Below are 18,500 nucleotides of genomic sequence, written 5' to 3'. Positions count from 1 at the left end.
CAGATTACGGAGTACACGGACCTTATGAATGATAAAAACAGACATTATATAAAATTTTATTTACATCGACAGTCAACACAGCCTGCTTGCTCTCTGCTGACCTGGTCAGCCTACTCCCAGTGAGGCCAGGCTGTAGTTCAGAACGCAGACCAAGCCAACCAGTGAAGATACGCGTTTTTATGTGTAATGTTGACAGTAAAACAGACGTAAAACTAAAAAGACACATTTCATTTGGATACTAACTTCGCCTCACAGTGCCCTGCGTGCACCTCTTCACCATTAATGTTCAATATGTTTAATTTTTTATTTTTTTTTATCTCTGAACAATATTACAAGCATCCAGAACCATTTCATGAAAAGCTTTCAGAGGCATTAAAGACTTGGGACGTCTGGTTCCTATCAAAACCACAGTGAACCACGCAGACTTGGGTTTCTCTGGAATAACTGAGCCGTCGTGTTCAGAATAGACCCAGTTTAAAGTGTAGCCACACAGATTTGCACTATATGGACATTTGCTTCAGCTCTTGCATTCGTAGGGAAAATAGTCTGTACTTTATCAATGGGAACTACATCAATGGGACGAACAGCTTAAAATACTGGTTCTAAAGTTGGTGTTACATTCTTGAAAGCTCCGTTTTGGTTGCTGTTACTGCTACACATATAAAAACAATGGTAATAATAGCCAAATGTTCACCTTTGGTTAAAAAAAGTGAAATTTGCTTTAAAAAAATGCAAATTTCACATCTTGGTTGTGGTTGGATCTCAGCCGAGGTCGTTTTCCATCAAAACCCAACGTGACACGACTATCTGATTTCTGTGGACGCTGGAAATAATCCTCTTACACCAGGCTGCGGTTTGGTTAGCCACCATTACATTAATGCACGAGAATCCGACTTATTAGTCAAGTATGGAATTACTAGGTTCCCAAATTATTTATTTATTTATTCGTTCATTTTTACATGGGATCAAAACGGCTTTCCCGAGCACCGAGGTCCGACAATGAGCGGAACCCTGTTCAAACAATCGTCCCCTGTTTAAACGGCACGACATCCGGAATAAAAGTGGATCAACTTTCTGAAAGAACCCAAAAGTTACAATACAAAGACCACAGGCCTCTTAGCAAATCCTCTTACAGCAAAGACAGTGGAACAAAGCACAGCCGTACAGTCCCATTATGCCTGTGATCCGTTTAATAGTACAAAAAAAGGAGAATACGATTAGAAAATCCATTAAGGATAAGACGTACAAGCCTTGGTCCTATTAAATAAATATATATCTCAATTACAGTCAGCATCCTCTGTTGGTCAGCTTGTTTCTAGCCCAGCGTTATAGGGCAATGGCTCTGGTGCTTCAGTCAGGGTCTGTACTGGCTCGTCTGTGAAGGCAGCAGATTGCTTCCGTATCTATGTGGAGCCGCACTGAACGAAGTCCTGTAGCCCTGGACTGAGGGCAGTCGTGCTCCCATTCCTAAGCCAGCGCCAACCCCCAGGCCGCCGCCTGGCTGTGTGAAGCCTTGGTTGAGCATGCTGGTGTAGGGTGAGGCCCCGTAGGCGAGGCCCAGGTTGTAGGGCCTGTGCTGATGGGTGCTCGGTAACACCACAGGCTGGATGTTCTTTCCAGGGGTGTTGAAGGCGAACTCGGGCGGCGGGCTGCTCGGCTTGGTCGGGGTGGAGGTGAGGGGGTCCAGCTCCTCGGCCTGTTTGGATGAGGCCGGGGGGAGGAACCCAGATGCCCCGCCGTAATCTGACGCGCTAAGTGTGGCGGCTGGCAAAACGCCAGACACCAGGGATGGGCGGGTCCAGTCGTCTTTGAAGATCTGAACGGTCAGTGTGGAGACCAGCGTGTGGAGGCGGTTGGTCACGTGGGCCAAGACCATCTGCTCGTTGGCATCCCGGCGAATGCGGACATGGACGGAGCCAGCCTGCGCGTCAAAACAACCAAATAAAAAAACGTTTACGAGACGAGGTTAATGAGTTCTGTTAGCCAGCGTCTGCCTCCCTCTGCTCTCTCAGGCCACCAAACTGCTCTCCTGTGCCAAATATGCCAACTATTTGAAAGAGCTGAGCGGCAGCGTTGCTGCCAAGACCGTTTCCACTTTTTTACTGAAAAGTTCATTTCTAATTGTGGGTCTCCAGCGTGTTTACTTTGTATTATATGCTGCTTGGTTGTTGAGCATGCTGGGCAGCTTAAACTCCCACCTTTGAAGCCTGGGACCAGCAAACAATGGATTATGCCCAGAGCATTCCAGGACAGACCCCACCTCCGGGGTGAAAACTAGGGCAAACTCAATGACCACTAAATAGTTTCAGTTTGATTAATTCAGTGAAAAACAAAGCCTAAAGTGTTGGGATGGAAAGAGCCTTTAACCCCACCAAACAGGAACATTTGGAGACCCACCAAGGCCAAATTACTAGCCCTTATTTCTCTCTCTCATCACATATTAGTCCCCAGTTTACTGCACTAAAAAGCTCAAACAGATCCAGTACATTTGACTTTATCTGTGTCGTGTGATCTGAGGAGATCTGGGAGCTTGAGTTCTTATTTGTAGCCCAAACTCATTACACTGTTTATTATATCTCCTCTTTGACCTGTCGTCTAGTCCGAGCACCCTCGCGAGAAATTCTGTGACAAACTGACGCCAAGTTTGTGATGCTCTCCGTTTTAGAAATCGGAGAAGATTTTAAAAAGTCATGTAGTGCACACCCAGCCTTAGGTGAACCGTGAAGCATCAGAATATCTGAAGGAAATCGAGAGTAGAGTTAATAATAAATCTGCTGGATAAATAAAAGAGGTAGATTAATGAGTTACCAAAGAGCCAAAGCCTACAGTCCAGAAGTGTTCGTTCCGCACTTCCAAAACTCCGTCCAGCGTAGAGACCTGGAAAAAGAACACATTTCATTTATATTTACGGCGTTTGAGAGACACTCGCATCCAGAGCCACTTACAGTTTAATCGTGTTTAAAGGTAGGTGTTAAGAGTCGTGCCCAAGGACTTCTACTGAGCTTGTCTGAGTGGTGAAATGAGACCCCAGACTGATTTGAGGAGGGCAATGGTGCTTCAACTCCTTTGCCGGGAACCCTGCATGGTTTCAGGCCCACAACACATCTGATGAGTTGAATGAGGTGTGCTGGGAAAGAGAATGGCTGAACCAGTAGAGAGCAGAGGATCCTCAAGACTGGAGATGGAAGGCATTGCACCCACCGCTGTTAATGGAATAGTTTGGTGAATAATCAGCTTAGAAATCATCCACTTATCATAGACGTAGCTCTTCAGCCAAGCATGGTGTCCAAATTAGCTTTCTGTGAATACAGCCCCAAAAAAGCTGGAGGTATACACACACACACACACAGGCCACTTTATTAGGTACACCTTGCTAGTAAAAGGCTGGACCCCCTTTTTCCTTCAGAACTGTCTTAATTCTTCATGTCAGGCTTTCAACAAGGTGTTGGAAACGTTCCTCAGAGATTCTGGTTGGTTATTTGAGTTCCTGCTGTCTTTCTATCATCTGGAACCAGTCTGCCCATTCTCCTCTGACCTCTCACATCAACAAGGCATTTTCATCCACACAACTGACCGCTCACTGGATATTTCCTCTTTTTCGGACCGTTCTCTGTGAACCCTAGAGATGGTTGTATCCCAGTAGATCAGCAGTTTCTGAAATACTCAGACCAGCCCGTCTGGCACCAACAACCACGCCACGTTCAAAGCCCCTTAAATCCCCTTTCTTCACCATTCTGATGCTCGGTCTGCACTTCAGCAAGTCGTCTTGACCACCTCTACGTGCCTAAATGCAGTGAGCTGCGGCCGTGTGATTGGCTGATCAGCTACTTGTGTTAACAATCAGGTGTACCTAATAAAGTGGCTGGTGAGAGTATATACAATTATGAACACTCAAAGAACCCTTTGCACGATTAAAGGGTGAATGGGTTCTTCAGACTAACAGAGAACGTGCTGTAGAGGAGCCTTTTTACTCTGATCTTACTGCACCTTCCATCCAGCAAATCTACACAGACGCATACAGACTGACGTTCATCTTCCATCCATATCTTCTATAATCTGGGAGAACGTATTACTGTACAACTAATACTACTGTATATACGGCGTATGTGTGTATATATTTAGAGTCTTTATTTTTTCATATATATATTATTTGTATTTAAATTCTACAAGGGGGCACCTAAGATTTTCACTCACCTTGTACCTGTGTAAAGGTGACGTGCCAATAAAAGTGACTTGATTTTTGGAAAGGTTTCTATACAGCACCAAAAAAGTACAGCTTCTACTGTATGCTTGACATCGCAACAATAAAAGGAACCATTTTGGTGCTATGCAGAACCCTTTCCAAAACAGTTCCATATAGAACCATGTACAGCACATTCTCAAGCTGAAGAACCCTTGAATAACTGCCTTTTTTAAGTGTGAACATCTGGGGAAGATGAAAACTGTAAAACTGATTATTTAGCAAAAAGTTGCCACATCATGACATCTTTGATGCGTCATCACCACATTATTGGTCGACAACCGTAAAACGTACCTCTCTGAGGAGCTTGTCAAGCTGACCGATGACATGAGAAGGTGTGGTCTGCAAAGACACAAATAGAGAGTTAGCATTAGTCCCATTTCTTTCCTCACCGACTTCCACTCCAACTCTTTTCTCCCGATGCTCTTATGAATAAAAGTGCTAAAAAGGTTCTTTGCCATAGAAGAACCAATTCAGCTCCTTGACCCTTTTGCTGCCATACGGAGGCTAAAGCAGGGAGCTAATAGCAGGGTTACAGTGATCCGGCCGTGTGTCTGTGCTGGATTTCTGGGTTGTGGGGTTGGGTCAGCTGGTCTCTCTCACTCTGGCCAGTGAGGTCAGGCTCCTCTGAGCGTCCTGGTTTATAATATGACGAGATATAATAGATGTGAGTGGGTTTGGGTGATTTTGGGGCTGGACTGCTGGATGATGGACGGTCACAGGTGGGTGAAATCACTCCGGGTGGTAAGTCTGATGAGTGACCTGATGTTGAATCATGCCGCTGTTTTAACCCTTTGTTGGAATATGAAGTCAGAGCAACAATATCGGGATTTTGGGTGATTTTCCGAGCTGAATCACTCACTGATGCTGACGTCGCAGCTCGATGACGAATGGTAGCTAGTTAGGGGCGGGTCTGCTCAACGTCCTGATACGTGCATCATGTCTGTAGCTTAAACCGTTCTGAAGGTATGAAGACTAGAAGTGACCTACGTTTTTGCCCACAAAGTGCTGGGTTCGGTTAAACAACCCTTTAATGCTTGAACCATTTTTTATAAATATTTACAAAAGAAGAAACTTTTTAATGTTTGAGAAAGAACCTCCACATGACGCCAAGAGGTCAAACCAACCAGAAGCCGAGAACCAGTTCAAGAGCTTAAAAGTGGACACCTTCCAAAAGGGAGAAAGCACAACTACAAGACTTTCGGTGACGTGTACCTGTAGAAGGACCTTTCCGCTGTACACACTCATGGGGTACATTGTACCAAAGGTCATCAGGGCGATCGCCACTGCGGAGGCCGTGTCCACTGCATTGTAGTTGCTGGAAAATGCAGAAAACGGTGCGATTAACTGTACATCTGTATTAATAAACCTGTCTAGCAGTGAGTTTATCAACTTTTTTGTCAATTTGATTTGTCAATCATCCTTTAAATCACCCTGAACATAGACTTTCCTTCTGTGAGTAGCTTAAAGAGAAGCTGGAGGTACACACACACACACACACACACACACACACACACACACACAAACACACACAAACACACACAGGCCACTTTATTAGGTACCCCTTGCTAGTAAAAGGCTGGACCCCCTTTTTCCTTCAGAACTGTCTGAATTCTTCATGTCAGACTTTCAACAAGGTGTTGGAAACTTTCCTCAGAGATTCTGGTTGGTTATTTGAGTTCCTGCTGTCTTTCTATCATCTGGAACCAGTCTGCCCGTTCTCCTCTGACCTCTCACATCAACAAGGCATTTTCGTCCACACAACTGACCGCTCACTGGATATTTCCTCTTTTTTGGACCGTTCTCTGTAAACCCTAGAGATGGTTGTGTGTGAAAATCCCAGCAGATCAGCAGTTTCTGAAATACCCAGACCAGCCCGTCTGGCACCAACAACCACGCCACGTTCAAAGCCCCTTAAATCCCCTTTCTTCCCCGTTCTGATGCTCGGTCTGCACTTCAGCATGTCGTCTTGACCACCTCTACACGCCTAAATGCAGTGAGCTGCGGCCGTGTGATTGGCTGATCAGCTATTTGTGTTAACAAGCAGGAGGTACCTAATAAAGTGGCCGGTGAGTGTATATAGAAAGGTATTTATGTAGTTAGCAGCATTGCTCTGCATACAGGATCTAAAAACTGCTTGTTCTGCTTGGCAAAACAGACCCAAGCAAACTGTAAGTCATTAATTCCCTCTCCAGCTGTAATCTCATGTCAAACGGACATTTAGCCATGCAAGCTTTTTGTTTTTGTTAATTACTGGCCACGATGGTTCCCATCAAACCAGTTATGATGGCTGTGAGTGTTTAAATGCTCAGGATGCCACGTGGCATAAATTCTGCTCTACTGCATGTGAGACATTAGAAGTCACAGTTGTCCACATTAGAGTTCTTGATGCTTCATCAGAGTCTTCGTTATTTTATTTGTTTATTATCCCACTTATGTACTCAGGCCTATTCAGTTGACGGCAGCACAAAAGCGCAACAGTTTGTCAGATCAGCGGAACAAGACAGAAACGAGGCGGGCAGTGCATCAACCAGTGCGATCGTTCCTTTAAAAAGACATGCAGAACACCCTGATGCTCTTACTTGATCTCTATCAGCATGTAAGTGATCCCAAGAGCGAACGCCCCAGCCAGGTTGATCAGGACAAAGGGATTCATTCGGGGCAAAAGAAAGCTGCTCAACGCTGGGACGATCCCACAGAGACTGCAAACACAAACACAGATTAATGATCACAAAAATCTCTCTGACTCCAGTAATGGACAGTAATAATTAATAATAATAATAATAATAATAAAATGGCCAGAAAGGTTCAACAGCAGTAGATGTTTGGTCTCTGCATGTAATAATAATAATAATAATAATAATAATAATACATTGGATTTATAACGCACTTTTCATTTATAGTAAATCCCAAAGTGCGTACAGTGTAAAACATAAAAGATAATAACAATAAAAAAAAAAAAAAAAAAAGGGCTCTCTCACTGACCATTGGTCACACTCTCTTATCCAAACGTGCCATTTCAGCTGGATGACTTTTTGTATGAGACCAGCAAATAATACAAACAAACAAACAAAAACGATCTTCACTTCTATACGGTCCTGAGCACTGAAGAAACAGATGGACTACAGTCTGTAACTGTAGAACTACAGAGTGGAACTATACGGTCAGTGGAGCTGATAAAGTGGACAGTAGAAACGAGGAGGTGGTCAGAACGTTAGGCTTGACCGGTGTATAAGCCAATGTATCAGTATAAAGAACACAAGCAGACCAACTAGATCATGAACAAAATAAAATACAGCATATTGATCTGCAGGAAAACATAAAAGTTGACAGGAAATGTAAAAATTCCGAATGGCAACTCCTTGAGTTAAGGGTTAATTCACTGTGTTCTGAGCAGGAATGATTAAGGACACAAAAGGTTTGGCAAATTCTTATGACCAGTAACCGATTCATTAATCGCCCATTAATCTTTAATCAGCAAGTAAACTCGGCACTTGCCACAAACAGCAGCGCACGTCATTAGAATGAGCATAAATAAGCAGTAAAGCAGTCATTATTGGCGAGAGATGGGGCTGTGATGTGGGCAGATTTCGTAATCCTGAATATCTGATAATCTCCTTGATGCACTGATATAATTTGAGTATGAACGGAGCAGTGCGACTCCGCTGGAGCTGGTCAACACAGCTTGCGGAGATAAAAAAAAAACCCTTCCTGTTGTTTTCAGTGGCCCGTCCACTGTGTTTTAATCCCGGCGGCTGAGATTACGGCAAGACAAACAAATACTTGATATTGTTCACCTAGTACTAAAGCCTCAATCCACTCCTGAGAGCAAAGGCAACGCACACCAGGTTTATGTAATGCGTGCCCCCGAATGAGGTGGCTACGAAGAGGAGCGGAGACAAGTGCATGACATTGTTTCGGCTTTTTTTAAGCATGGAGAGACGAGAAGAGAGTACATCCTGTCCACGTTGAAGGCCAAGCAATCATATCCCCATTTCATTAATGGCAGATCTCAATCCGAGCGTTCCTGGGCGAACTAAGAGCTGACGAAAGGAGAACGGACCTCAAATGACCCAGTAAGGAGCACAAATAATCCTATTTAAAATATGCCAGGCATTCATAACCAACAGGAGAAGTGACTGTTTCCATGTAAAAGGGCACTGAGCCTCTATTAAAGCGTCCTGGCGAATTCCAGAGATCGATTTTAACGGAGAATAACGAAAGCTGAGAAAACTGAACTACTTTTATGTAATTATAAAGCCATAAGAATAAGGGACGTACTGAAAGCATCGTTTGGGAAGACGGTGAAAATATTTTGCCCAAGAATTCCGTCAAACAACGAATTCGTATCTTAACTGGAGCACAAAAGGGAACATGAACGTGGTGTTAACCCTGCATGATGTTGCCTCAGGGCAACAAACTCATTTTCCCCAATTTACAATAACATTATTAAGATTAAGATTAACTGACCCTTATTAGTCCCACAACGGGGAAATTTCACCTCTGCATTTAACCCATCTGTGAAGTGAAACACCACATACACACTAGGGGGCAGTGAGCACACTTGCCCGGAGCGGTGGGCAGCCCTATCCACAGTGCCCGGGGAGCAGTTGGGGGTTAGGTGTCTTGCTCAAGGACACCTCAGTCATGTGCTGTCGGCTCTGGGGATCGAACCGGCGACCTTCCGGTCACAAGGCTGGTTCCCTGACCTCCAGCTCACGACTGCCCCCTATACACATTACATATATTTAACGACGATGATAGGATTATCAATAAGGGGAAGAGTTTTAATTATCCAACAGAAGGCATGTACTTGGTCCTACTCTCTTTTTTAAAAAACGTCCAGCATTTTTATTTTTGTTATGAGAATTTGCAGCAATAGGTTTGTTGCCTAGAAGCAACATCACACGACAGTGGAATGGACTTGAATTGAATAGCCAGCTCCAAAAAAAATAAATCAAGGACCATTTTATGCAAAATGCGTACGCTCTCAATGTGTGCGGCAGAGGGTTAAGGAGGTTACGCTGTGTGTAGAATCAGCTCATCAGGCTCTCCCAACACGAACACCTGCTGAATTCCCTTGGCTATTTTTGAATAACTAAACAGGCTTTCAAGTGTATTCCTCCGGGTATTTGTTTGCTCCTTGTTCCTTTTTCAGTGGACTACAGATCACCTATGCACCGTAACGTGCTCCGACTTTCCGACCCCAACAATCATCTATGGGACAGAGGTTGTACCTCAGCCAGATCACCAACCAACTAACTGTAGTTCAGCCAGTATAAACACCTAACGTCAGGGACGGCAGGTGTCCAGTTCAAGCAGATAGGCAGGCTTAAAAGACTGAGCTCCTGGAGACATTTAAAGTTTGAATATTTCAAGTATTCATATAATATTTCAAGGCCAACTACAAGTGTGTCTATTTTACTGGCGATGTTTTTATGCATTTTAAACACACAGTGGTCAGTTTGGTTTATAGGTTAATTAAACATTAATTAAACATGAATTAAAGCATAGGCGTTCTGTGGCCCACAGATGTGTTGAGATTCTTTAATATTGGCCTTTTAGTGCTCTAACAGTAAGAATGCCTGGGTTCGACTCCCCAGCCGGGTAACCAGGGTCCATTCCGTCTGTGTGGGTTTCCTTCCACAGGCCAAAGACGTGGTCAGCCCAACTGAAGGTACTTATTTGCCCCTAGGTGTGAGTGTGTGTATGTCTGTCTGCCTGCCCTGTGATGGACTAGCGACCTGTCCAGGGTCCATAATATCTGTGTGTGCCAAATATAATACAATACAATATATCCTACAATCCAGCTGCTGTAGACAATCTGACGCAATTTAAATGTAAAATCAGGTAAATATTGGATCGACAGCAGGTCAATATTTACGACCCAGCAATATTTTACCATTTCACTATATCATTTACACGTCCGAGTGAAGGTGTATTACTACTGTAAATCTTTTGACTACAGTAATGTTGCACTGCTTCAGTTTTCAACATGCCTTCTTGACTTACACCCACGTGAAAATGTACATCCAAGAACTAAAGGCAAGTGTGTATGTGTGCCAACAGCTGCTGGTTTTGAAATGATGAAAAGATCTTGACAATTTGGCCTGAAACACAATATCTCCACATCCATTATTTAGACAAGCCAATGGAGCGAGTCCACACTCCACAGCCTTCTGGAGTGGCAGCAGAACTGGTTTGTTCACTGGTGGAGAGGGGAGGAAATCTCACCCCAGGGCAAAGTGAGGTACCGGGCGTGGACCTAACGCCAAACAGCTGGGCCGTCACAGACTGCAGCTCTGCCCCTAAAGGTCAGTAATGGATTTTTTTGCCATGCAAGACTAGCAAACCAACTAACCCAATCCACCGACCAAGTCCAGACAAATTCTTGTATCAACCAGGCTTGAGCCATATTTTAAACAGTTTAAACAACACGGACATCAATTTTAAGATTAAAACAATTTTGCTAACCAATAATACCAGCTAATGAATTTTTACTTGGTCAAACATCAATTAGGTCCTTGGTCTTCACCAGCTGTACCAAAATTAAATCATTTTTCTAAATAAAATCTGCTCCTACTACTCCTAGACTTGCTTACGTCCAATAAAAAAATCCATGTGAAACAGGAAACAGTGTGAAATATTTATAATATTTAGTGCTACTGAAATTGAGTAATAATAAACATCTAGTAAAGTAATAAACTTGGCTTAAAACCTGCTGATCAGAACGGTCCGAGGACAATCTGGGTCCACATTACGCCACATTAGACGACAGAAAGGCAGATCTAGCTTGATGGCTCAGTTATGTTTGCTAGGTTAGCTTTCGCTTGGTTGTTAGCTTTCTCTCGGTAAGCTTGTTGAACACAGTGAGGGGAGGGGAGGGGAGTGCGGGGGGGGGGCACAGATTTGTTAAAAGCTGTGTGGGTGAGAAAAGCCCCATTAGTCCCGTGATTGGTGAGGATACCGCTTACATAAGATTCACCCAAGATTAGGACCAAGCAGTTTATATTAAAGAGGAGACTTTTGGCTAAATAAGTTGTCTATTTATTCTCTTCGCATTAGGAGCGTCCCTTCACCACAATACGAGAGACGCACATGCATGGGATGCGCTTTCATTACTTCTGAGAATACGAACTCATTCTGAGGTTGTACGAATGTGTAAAATATACAATGAAAGCTCGTTTTTATTGGGTGTCCCTTTCAAAACGGTTTCACCGTCTCCTCCACGTCATAAACTGCTGATTAATTGCTACCTAGGAAATTCTTAATAATTGACCCTACTATCTGTTACTCGGCGGCTTTAGGAAATATTTAGGATGCTTCCTCATGATCGGCGGCAGAACTCGGAGGCAATGACCCGTTATTTATTAAAATAACTCTTTAGACGGAGATCTTCTCCGAGGCCAGATGGTAGGTAGTATACACGGGAACCTAGTGAAGTGAAAAGCAACGAATGGGATCAGCCCTGTTTTAGGAACCTGTCAAAAATGTGGAGTTTTGTTTTTTAAAGTATTTCTTTTTCTGAGGATGGCCTTGCTTTGGTTGGGGTGGTGGGTTATATGTATGTATTTTCATGGTACCACGTACTCACTGCTCACAAATACACTGCAATTGCTAAAAATCTATTAAAAATGTGTTTCACAATCAAAAGCGTGCTTTACCGGGGGGATTTTTGTTTACACTGACAAACCCGTAGGTTCCATTTAATGGATTTTACCATGAACAACAACATATCGGACGCTCATACTGTCCTTTTTTTGGCGACAGCATTTCTGCAAAGCATTTAATAAAACAATCATTCACAAATTTCAAAAGAAAGGAGTTGGGCAATAAGAGGACATCTAGCGGTGGGATTTCTGCTGATACAGAGTTTACATGCATTTAATAATCCGATAACTGCACAAAATCTGATTTGATCAATGCGTTTAGATACACTTGGAATAATCAATCAGATAATGGGGAAACTCCGGACCTACATGAGACCAGATGTCTGCTTTACATCCAGCCAATAAAGTAACAACCGCAACGTAAAACTCAAACTGCAGCTTTTTTAAAACATCGTTCCGCTTTACCTGAAAATATGAATGTACATCATCTACAAGATAAAGAAAAAGGAGGATTGAAGTTTCTTCAAGCATGTATTTGGCTTTAGTATCGCACCAAAAGTGTCGCGGCGACGCTGTTCGCTTATTTCCAGTACCGCCGTCTGTTTTCACACATACTCAGACTGAGACATCCGAAAGAAATCAGAGTAAGCGCTCACAGCACTGAGGAATCTGACCGCTGAGCTAAAATCCAGCTCTCTTAATCGGATGACTAAGGTCACACTCTGATCAGACTGTGCTGTGTACATGACCATTTGAATGATCAGACAACTGCAGAGTGTTGAGCGCACGGACAAGCACTCACTGATAAACCTGCATGTAAATGTTAAACACTGGATTTTCAGCGCTGCTTTTTTAGACTGTGAATCCCTAATGTCTCACTCCTTTGGAATACTGGTCTCTCTGCCACCAAGTCCAAATCTGCAGGCATCCGTTCAGATTCGAAAGATAAGGACCGATTCAGAAAGCTGACTCGGCGAAAGAGGCTCTTACCTTCGACTCAGGTCAGCTACATGCTCCTGGAGCCAACTGGTGCTGGCAGCTGTGGGCGACAGAGACAGGGAATATTCAGAATAACGCAATCCTCACCCCTTTCGCCTCGACCTAACATATGTCCCCACTTAGGGTCCTCACTCGAGGTAACAGTAGCCCCTTTGCCATTTGATCGGGCTGGGGTCACGCCAAGTCCCGAAACCCCAGCATGAGACACTCGTTCACTTATAAGCGCACACAAACACTTACCTTCTTCAAGGACATATCTATAATATGATACACAATATTGATAAAAGGCTCCTTTCCTCATCACACTGATGTAATATAAACAAACCTCCAGGACAAAACAGTGAAATTCTCTGCTGTCAGCTCATATAAACTCAATACGCTGCTGCCTACTACCCTGGCTGGCTTGGCTGGGTGAGGGTTAGCATCAACATAGGAACAAAAACCAGGCGAAATCAGCCCCAACAGCAGCATTTCCGCAAAATCATCTCACATAAATCAGTCATTATCTCTCAGAGTCGAATACAGGTGTGGATTTTTATCAGTTTCAATGCGTCTTTGTTGTTGACAGAGAAGAATGAATGAGACATTTGAGTGCAACTGGGCAATAAGATGACTTTTATTGTGTTGCATTACGCCACAATATGCTTCTCTGAGCTGGTGGAGATCAAGAACATTGGCCAGCTGCATGTTTTATAAACTTGGTAGAGATAGCATGATGCTACTTTTTTGCTCGATATCTCTACAGATTGAAATGAAATAATGCAAAACAACATTTTAGTCTAGAAAAGAAAGAAAAAAAAAAAAAAGAAACCTACTTCACTTTTAATGTAAGTCATGAAAAGTAGTTAAATGTGAGTAATGTAATGGGCCAGTCGTGGGCTGGACGTTAGGGAACCAGCCCTGTGACCAGTCCATGACTGAGGTGCCCTTGAGCAAGGCACCTAACCCCCAATTGCTCCCCGGGCGCCGTGGATAGGGCTGCCCACCGCTCCAGGCAAGTGTGCTCACTGCCCCCTAGTGTGCATGTATGTGGGTGTTTCAGTGTACAGATGGGTTAAATGCAGAGGGTCTAATTCCACAGTTGGCTGAAGGGTCTGAATTCAATTCAAGTCAATGGAACCAGGATTTGTTCTACGTTATTTTGGGCCGTTTTTATTTTGGTCTGTACATCATGAAATTTGCACACAATGTAAAGAGCAACAGGTGTTCAAATGATGCCAAGAACAGAAAAATGGAGATATGAGGTTTTGTTCCAACAGCAGTGATAAATATATCTTTTTTTTTTTACATTTTCCAGTTTTTGACATAATATGAAAGCATATGTTGCCCTTTACACTGTGTGTAAATTTTATGGTGGACTAAAAGAAACGACCCAAAATGACCTGGAAAGAATTTTGGTTCCATTGGCTTGAATTGAAAGTAAAGTAGGTTTTAACCTTCTACTGTAAAGTCACCATTTTGGAGATACGAGGTTTTCTTCCGACAACAGCGATATATATATAATAATATATAATAATATATAATATATATTATATATATTTAAGCATGTGAGAGTATATACTTGGCTTGTATTTTGCTGTGTGAATGTGCAGAGCTGTAATTAACATGATTTGGTGTCAAAGCCCTGAGGATCCGACTCTGTAAGCATGTTAGCATCAGAGTGTTAATCCTAGCTTACACTGCACAAGTTTCAGGTCTTGTTTTCATGCATTTAGCAGGGACTGACAATAAAAGGACTCAAAATGCCCCGTTAGCTGCGCCGGTTCTGTAGGCGCTGGCGAGCCCAATGGCTAAACCAGCCTGACTGCTGGACCATTTAAGGTCAGCAAGAAGCTGGAAAAAAAGCCACTTCAGCTTCATCTGGAGATGGAAGGCATGAAAGGGTTGAGGGCATTGCTCTGTTTCACAGCATCAGTAGGTCAGTGCTGCTTTGTCCTGTTTGCCAGTGTTGGCTGCCAGTGCCAGCTAATGTTGCTTACATTATTCGCTGTGCTGTTCTTCACTCTAACGTTGCATCATGGCCTTTGTCCATGCAGCGCTTGTGATTGATTTTATGGCCATAAGAAAATATGAATAAATTAAAAATGCGCTTCCATGATTCTGGGGGCGGAGCTTCTGAAGGCCCAATGAAGGGAGGGGTGCATCTGTTCTGGTGTTAAGAACTGCTTCTGCGCTTTTCAACGTGGCTTTCGACCAATCGTGTTGGCCCCAGAAACACTCATCTCTACTAACAATAATCGATCATGTTGATCAGTTGTTGCTGCCCTAGAACTGACCAGCAGGATAACACGACTTGAAAAGCTTATGGTGCTTCATTCTGAGTAGGAGGCAGGTAGACAGCAAAGAAGGTCTAACCTGGCCACAGTTCTCTTAAACAGCTTAATTGCATAAGAAACAAAAGCCAATTACTGCCTCTTAGAGCTGTCATCGGCCAAACTGTCCCATCTGGACCAACTGAAGATGCGGTGAGGCCTCTGAGCAGGGGGCATCCCTCGCAGAGGGACAGCCTGTAAACATTTACACACATGTGCCTCCTCGCTAGAGAGCTGTGTACAGTGTTGAGAGGCATAAATAAGGCAAAACCAGCCCACACTCCTCTTTCCAGTCTGACCCCTGCTCTGCAGCTGGCAAGGCTACCTACTAACGGAGACGGACACACGCAGAACTGCTAAGATGAGATAAAGCAGGGGAAAAGTGAAGAGTAATCATCAGTAATACCACAGCAAATGATCATTTTGTGAGTTCCTGATCAGTTAGGCTGGATTACTTTGAGTTTAGACTTTAGATAAACAGCAAACAGTTAAAACAAAATCACTGCCAAATACCAGATTCCAAAAATCTACCCTTAATTGAGAGTCCAGAACACCATTTAAAATCCTGGAGCTCCATCCTGACATTGGTTTTGCAGGGGGCGCTGGCATAAATGGAGAGAAAATCAGCAGCTCATCAGAAGCAGACAAGGATTTAGTCGTCTATGGCAGACAATTAGGCCTGAGCCCCTCTTACAGCAGGCCGGATTTACACACAACACTGGGGCCAAATGAAGGGTGAGATCAGGGTCAATGTGTGTAAAACAAGGAACATCCAATAAGAGAGCTGGTCTAGAACCAGCTCTCTTTCCGTTCATCTAACCACGTTTAATTACATAGGAGAGGCAGAAACTGATCCAGGATCAGCCCTCTTGCACACAAGCCTTGGAGACTTCAGCCCTCTGCTGGCCAAGAGAAGGAATGACCACTTAAAAAAGGCCAGTGAACAAGAAAGGACTAATCGAGGAGCTCAATACATGCCAGGTTTATTAGAAACGAGGGACCTACACTGACTGGCCATTTTATCAGAAACATCCACCATAGGGGTGCATTTTGTAGGTCTACTGACTGTCAATCCATCCCTCCTGCACTGCACACAGGCCTGATTCACAAATACGGCTTGGGTGTGGCGTGGGCGACGCGGAGAGTCTTGCTTTTTATTTAGGCGCTCATGTTCACTAGTCAGCACTTTGACACGGGCTGTACGAGCGACGCGGCAGAGCGTCCCAGACGCCGCACTGGAGCACTGCGGTGTTTAGAGAATAGGCCTGCGTCACGCAACAAAACACCCTGAAATAAGCCTTAAAAACATAGAAAAATTAGGTAAAGTTTTATTTAACTCATGACGAAACACTAGTTAAACCTTCCGTGCTGCAGACAGATTTCCTAGTTTATTCACCAGTCTTGAAATCTTTGCCTAATCTTCAGTGATTGCAGCTAACGTTGGGACATGTGTTCAGGGTGACCGCGAGGATTCTCTCCACCAATCAGAAGCCTGCAGAGTTACTGTGCCACCTTTTGGTTTCGGCTCAGCTCACTTGGAACCTGTGACACCAAAAAAGTACCGGGTACCAGGTAAAAGACTTGGCTAACAGAAAACCCGAAGAGTCGAGCTGAACCGATCTGGCACGTAAACGTCGTTGATGACACTGAGGTGTTAAAACCCGCTGCACTGCTGCTGGGCTGCTGTCCATCCAAGAGCTAAACGATGCCATAGCTTCTCTCTCTCACAAACGTTCGGGAAAAACATTTACTTTTCAAACAGTCTTACCTTCAGACACGTAGACGAACGGCTTGTTCTTCACCGAAAGCAGAGTCAACAGGTTAAAAAAGAGAGCCACAAAGGTCCCGACTAAAAGGCGCCCCCTGCAGGAAAAACAACATTAAAACGTTGAAGCAAGTCCACAGCAAATATCAACACACGCTTAATCCGTTCAAAACCACCACATCAACAGCAGCGCCACCTTTCACCACACAAAGCAGTTAAGGTCAGGCTGGGACAGAATTAGGTCCGACAGATTAGAGAGTGTAGGTGGTCTGCAACGTTACAGCATTATCTGAATGTATGACATGATTATCGCGGGTCTTAATGCAAACGTATTAGCGGAGGAATTTTGGTCTGGATCAGAGGCAAATGTTGCTAAGAAGAGTAATCAGACAGGAGGAAGTGGGGGGTCTTGGTCGGGAGAAGCGAGTATTAATCTGTGCTTTGATTTGGAGGAATGCGCTATGATTAGCTGGGAATCCTATTTTGGGGACGGCAGGATGGACTTGAGCCCAGCTGGACTCATCCGAAACAGGCTGCTGTTGTCTCTCGGCAGTGCTGCTGGAGCAGGTGCTCTGTGTGTGTGTCTGTGAACGAACAGTCTTGCTATATACACACACACACACACACACACACACACACACACACACACACACCAATATTCTCTGAGCCAAGCTTTGGTTGACTAGAGTGTCTGCCTGGGATGACCGTCTTGCTAGAATGTCCAGCGATCACCAAACTTCATTCTGCGCGCCGAGGGCATCATACTCTTTCCTAGAATGGTCTGATACTGCAGTGAGTCCATGAAAGTCACCTGCTGAAGACCACCAGCTTCAGAAGCAATCAGATGGGCTGATCCGCCTCCTTACTGGACTGCGGCACTAGACATACCACCGATTTATAAGTCAAGAGAGTTACACTGTATTCCAGGTGTGGCAACCCAAATGTTAAGAAGAGCCATTTTGGCCTTTCAATAAAAACCAAACCACTTTGGGAGCCTCAACATTTTATGGCCATTTTACCATCCTGGCTGTAAATGTGTCTCGGTGTGAAAACACAGACTCACTTTGCTCTGCTTTACGCTTCAGCTCCGCTACAGCTGCTTCTCCAGCAGGAAACCTTTCCACAAAAGTAGATCAGTTTCTGTAAAACGTCTCTCAACGTTCGACTTGTTACGAGGCTGAAGTCGCTTCACCAGCTTCTTGCTCTAATTTTCCCGTTCCACCAGCATTTAAGAGTTGAAGGATCAGCAGAGCTTTATTTTACTGTAGAGGAGGATTATTTTATTACTACCTACTGATCTGATTCAGCTGTGGAGCCGCGACAGGGCAGTAGAAGAGCTGCATGTTGCCGACCCCAATGTGTTAGAAATATATTATCATCTGTTGTCTGTGTTGCTATGGTGACCAGCCGTCTGCGCTGATCTTCAGGGTTAAAGGGTGAATCAGCAGTTCTACATTAACTCCAGCGTTTAAGACCATTTACTGTTAAACTGTGTTGAAGGATCAGCAGAGCTTTATTTTACTGTAGAGGAGGATTATTTTATTATTACCTACTGATCTGATTCAGCTGTGGAG

At 44.0% G+C, this 18,500-nt stretch overlaps 1 protein-coding gene across 1 annotated transcript in view; it reads right to left on the bottom strand.

Annotated features, from left to right (window-relative positions):
* Positions 1-1,354: 1,354 nt before the first annotated feature.
* slc30a6 (solute carrier family 30 member 6) overlaps positions 1,355-18,500 on the bottom strand; it is a 48,397-nt gene continuing 31,251 nt past the window's right edge. The window contains exons 9-15 of the mRNA XM_017724694.2: positions 16,930-17,024; positions 12,841-12,889; positions 6,823-6,942; positions 5,456-5,558; positions 4,535-4,582; positions 2,809-2,877; positions 1,355-1,921 (exon numbers count right to left, since the gene is read on the bottom strand). Coding sequence (XP_017580183.1) covers positions 1,355-1,921; positions 2,809-2,877; positions 4,535-4,582; positions 5,456-5,558; positions 6,823-6,942; positions 12,841-12,889; positions 16,930-17,024 — 1,051 coding nt within the window. The remainder of the gene's footprint in view (positions 1,922-2,808; positions 2,878-4,534; positions 4,583-5,455; positions 5,559-6,822; positions 6,943-12,840; positions 12,890-16,929; positions 17,025-18,500) is intronic.

This window comes from Pygocentrus nattereri, chromosome 22 (assembly GCF_015220715.1).
Source record: "Pygocentrus nattereri isolate fPygNat1 chromosome 22, fPygNat1.pri, whole genome shotgun sequence".
NCBI lineage: Eukaryota > Metazoa > Chordata > Actinopteri > Characiformes > Serrasalmidae > Pygocentrus > Pygocentrus nattereri.
This window is presented reverse-complemented; position numbering and strand designations above follow the sequence as displayed.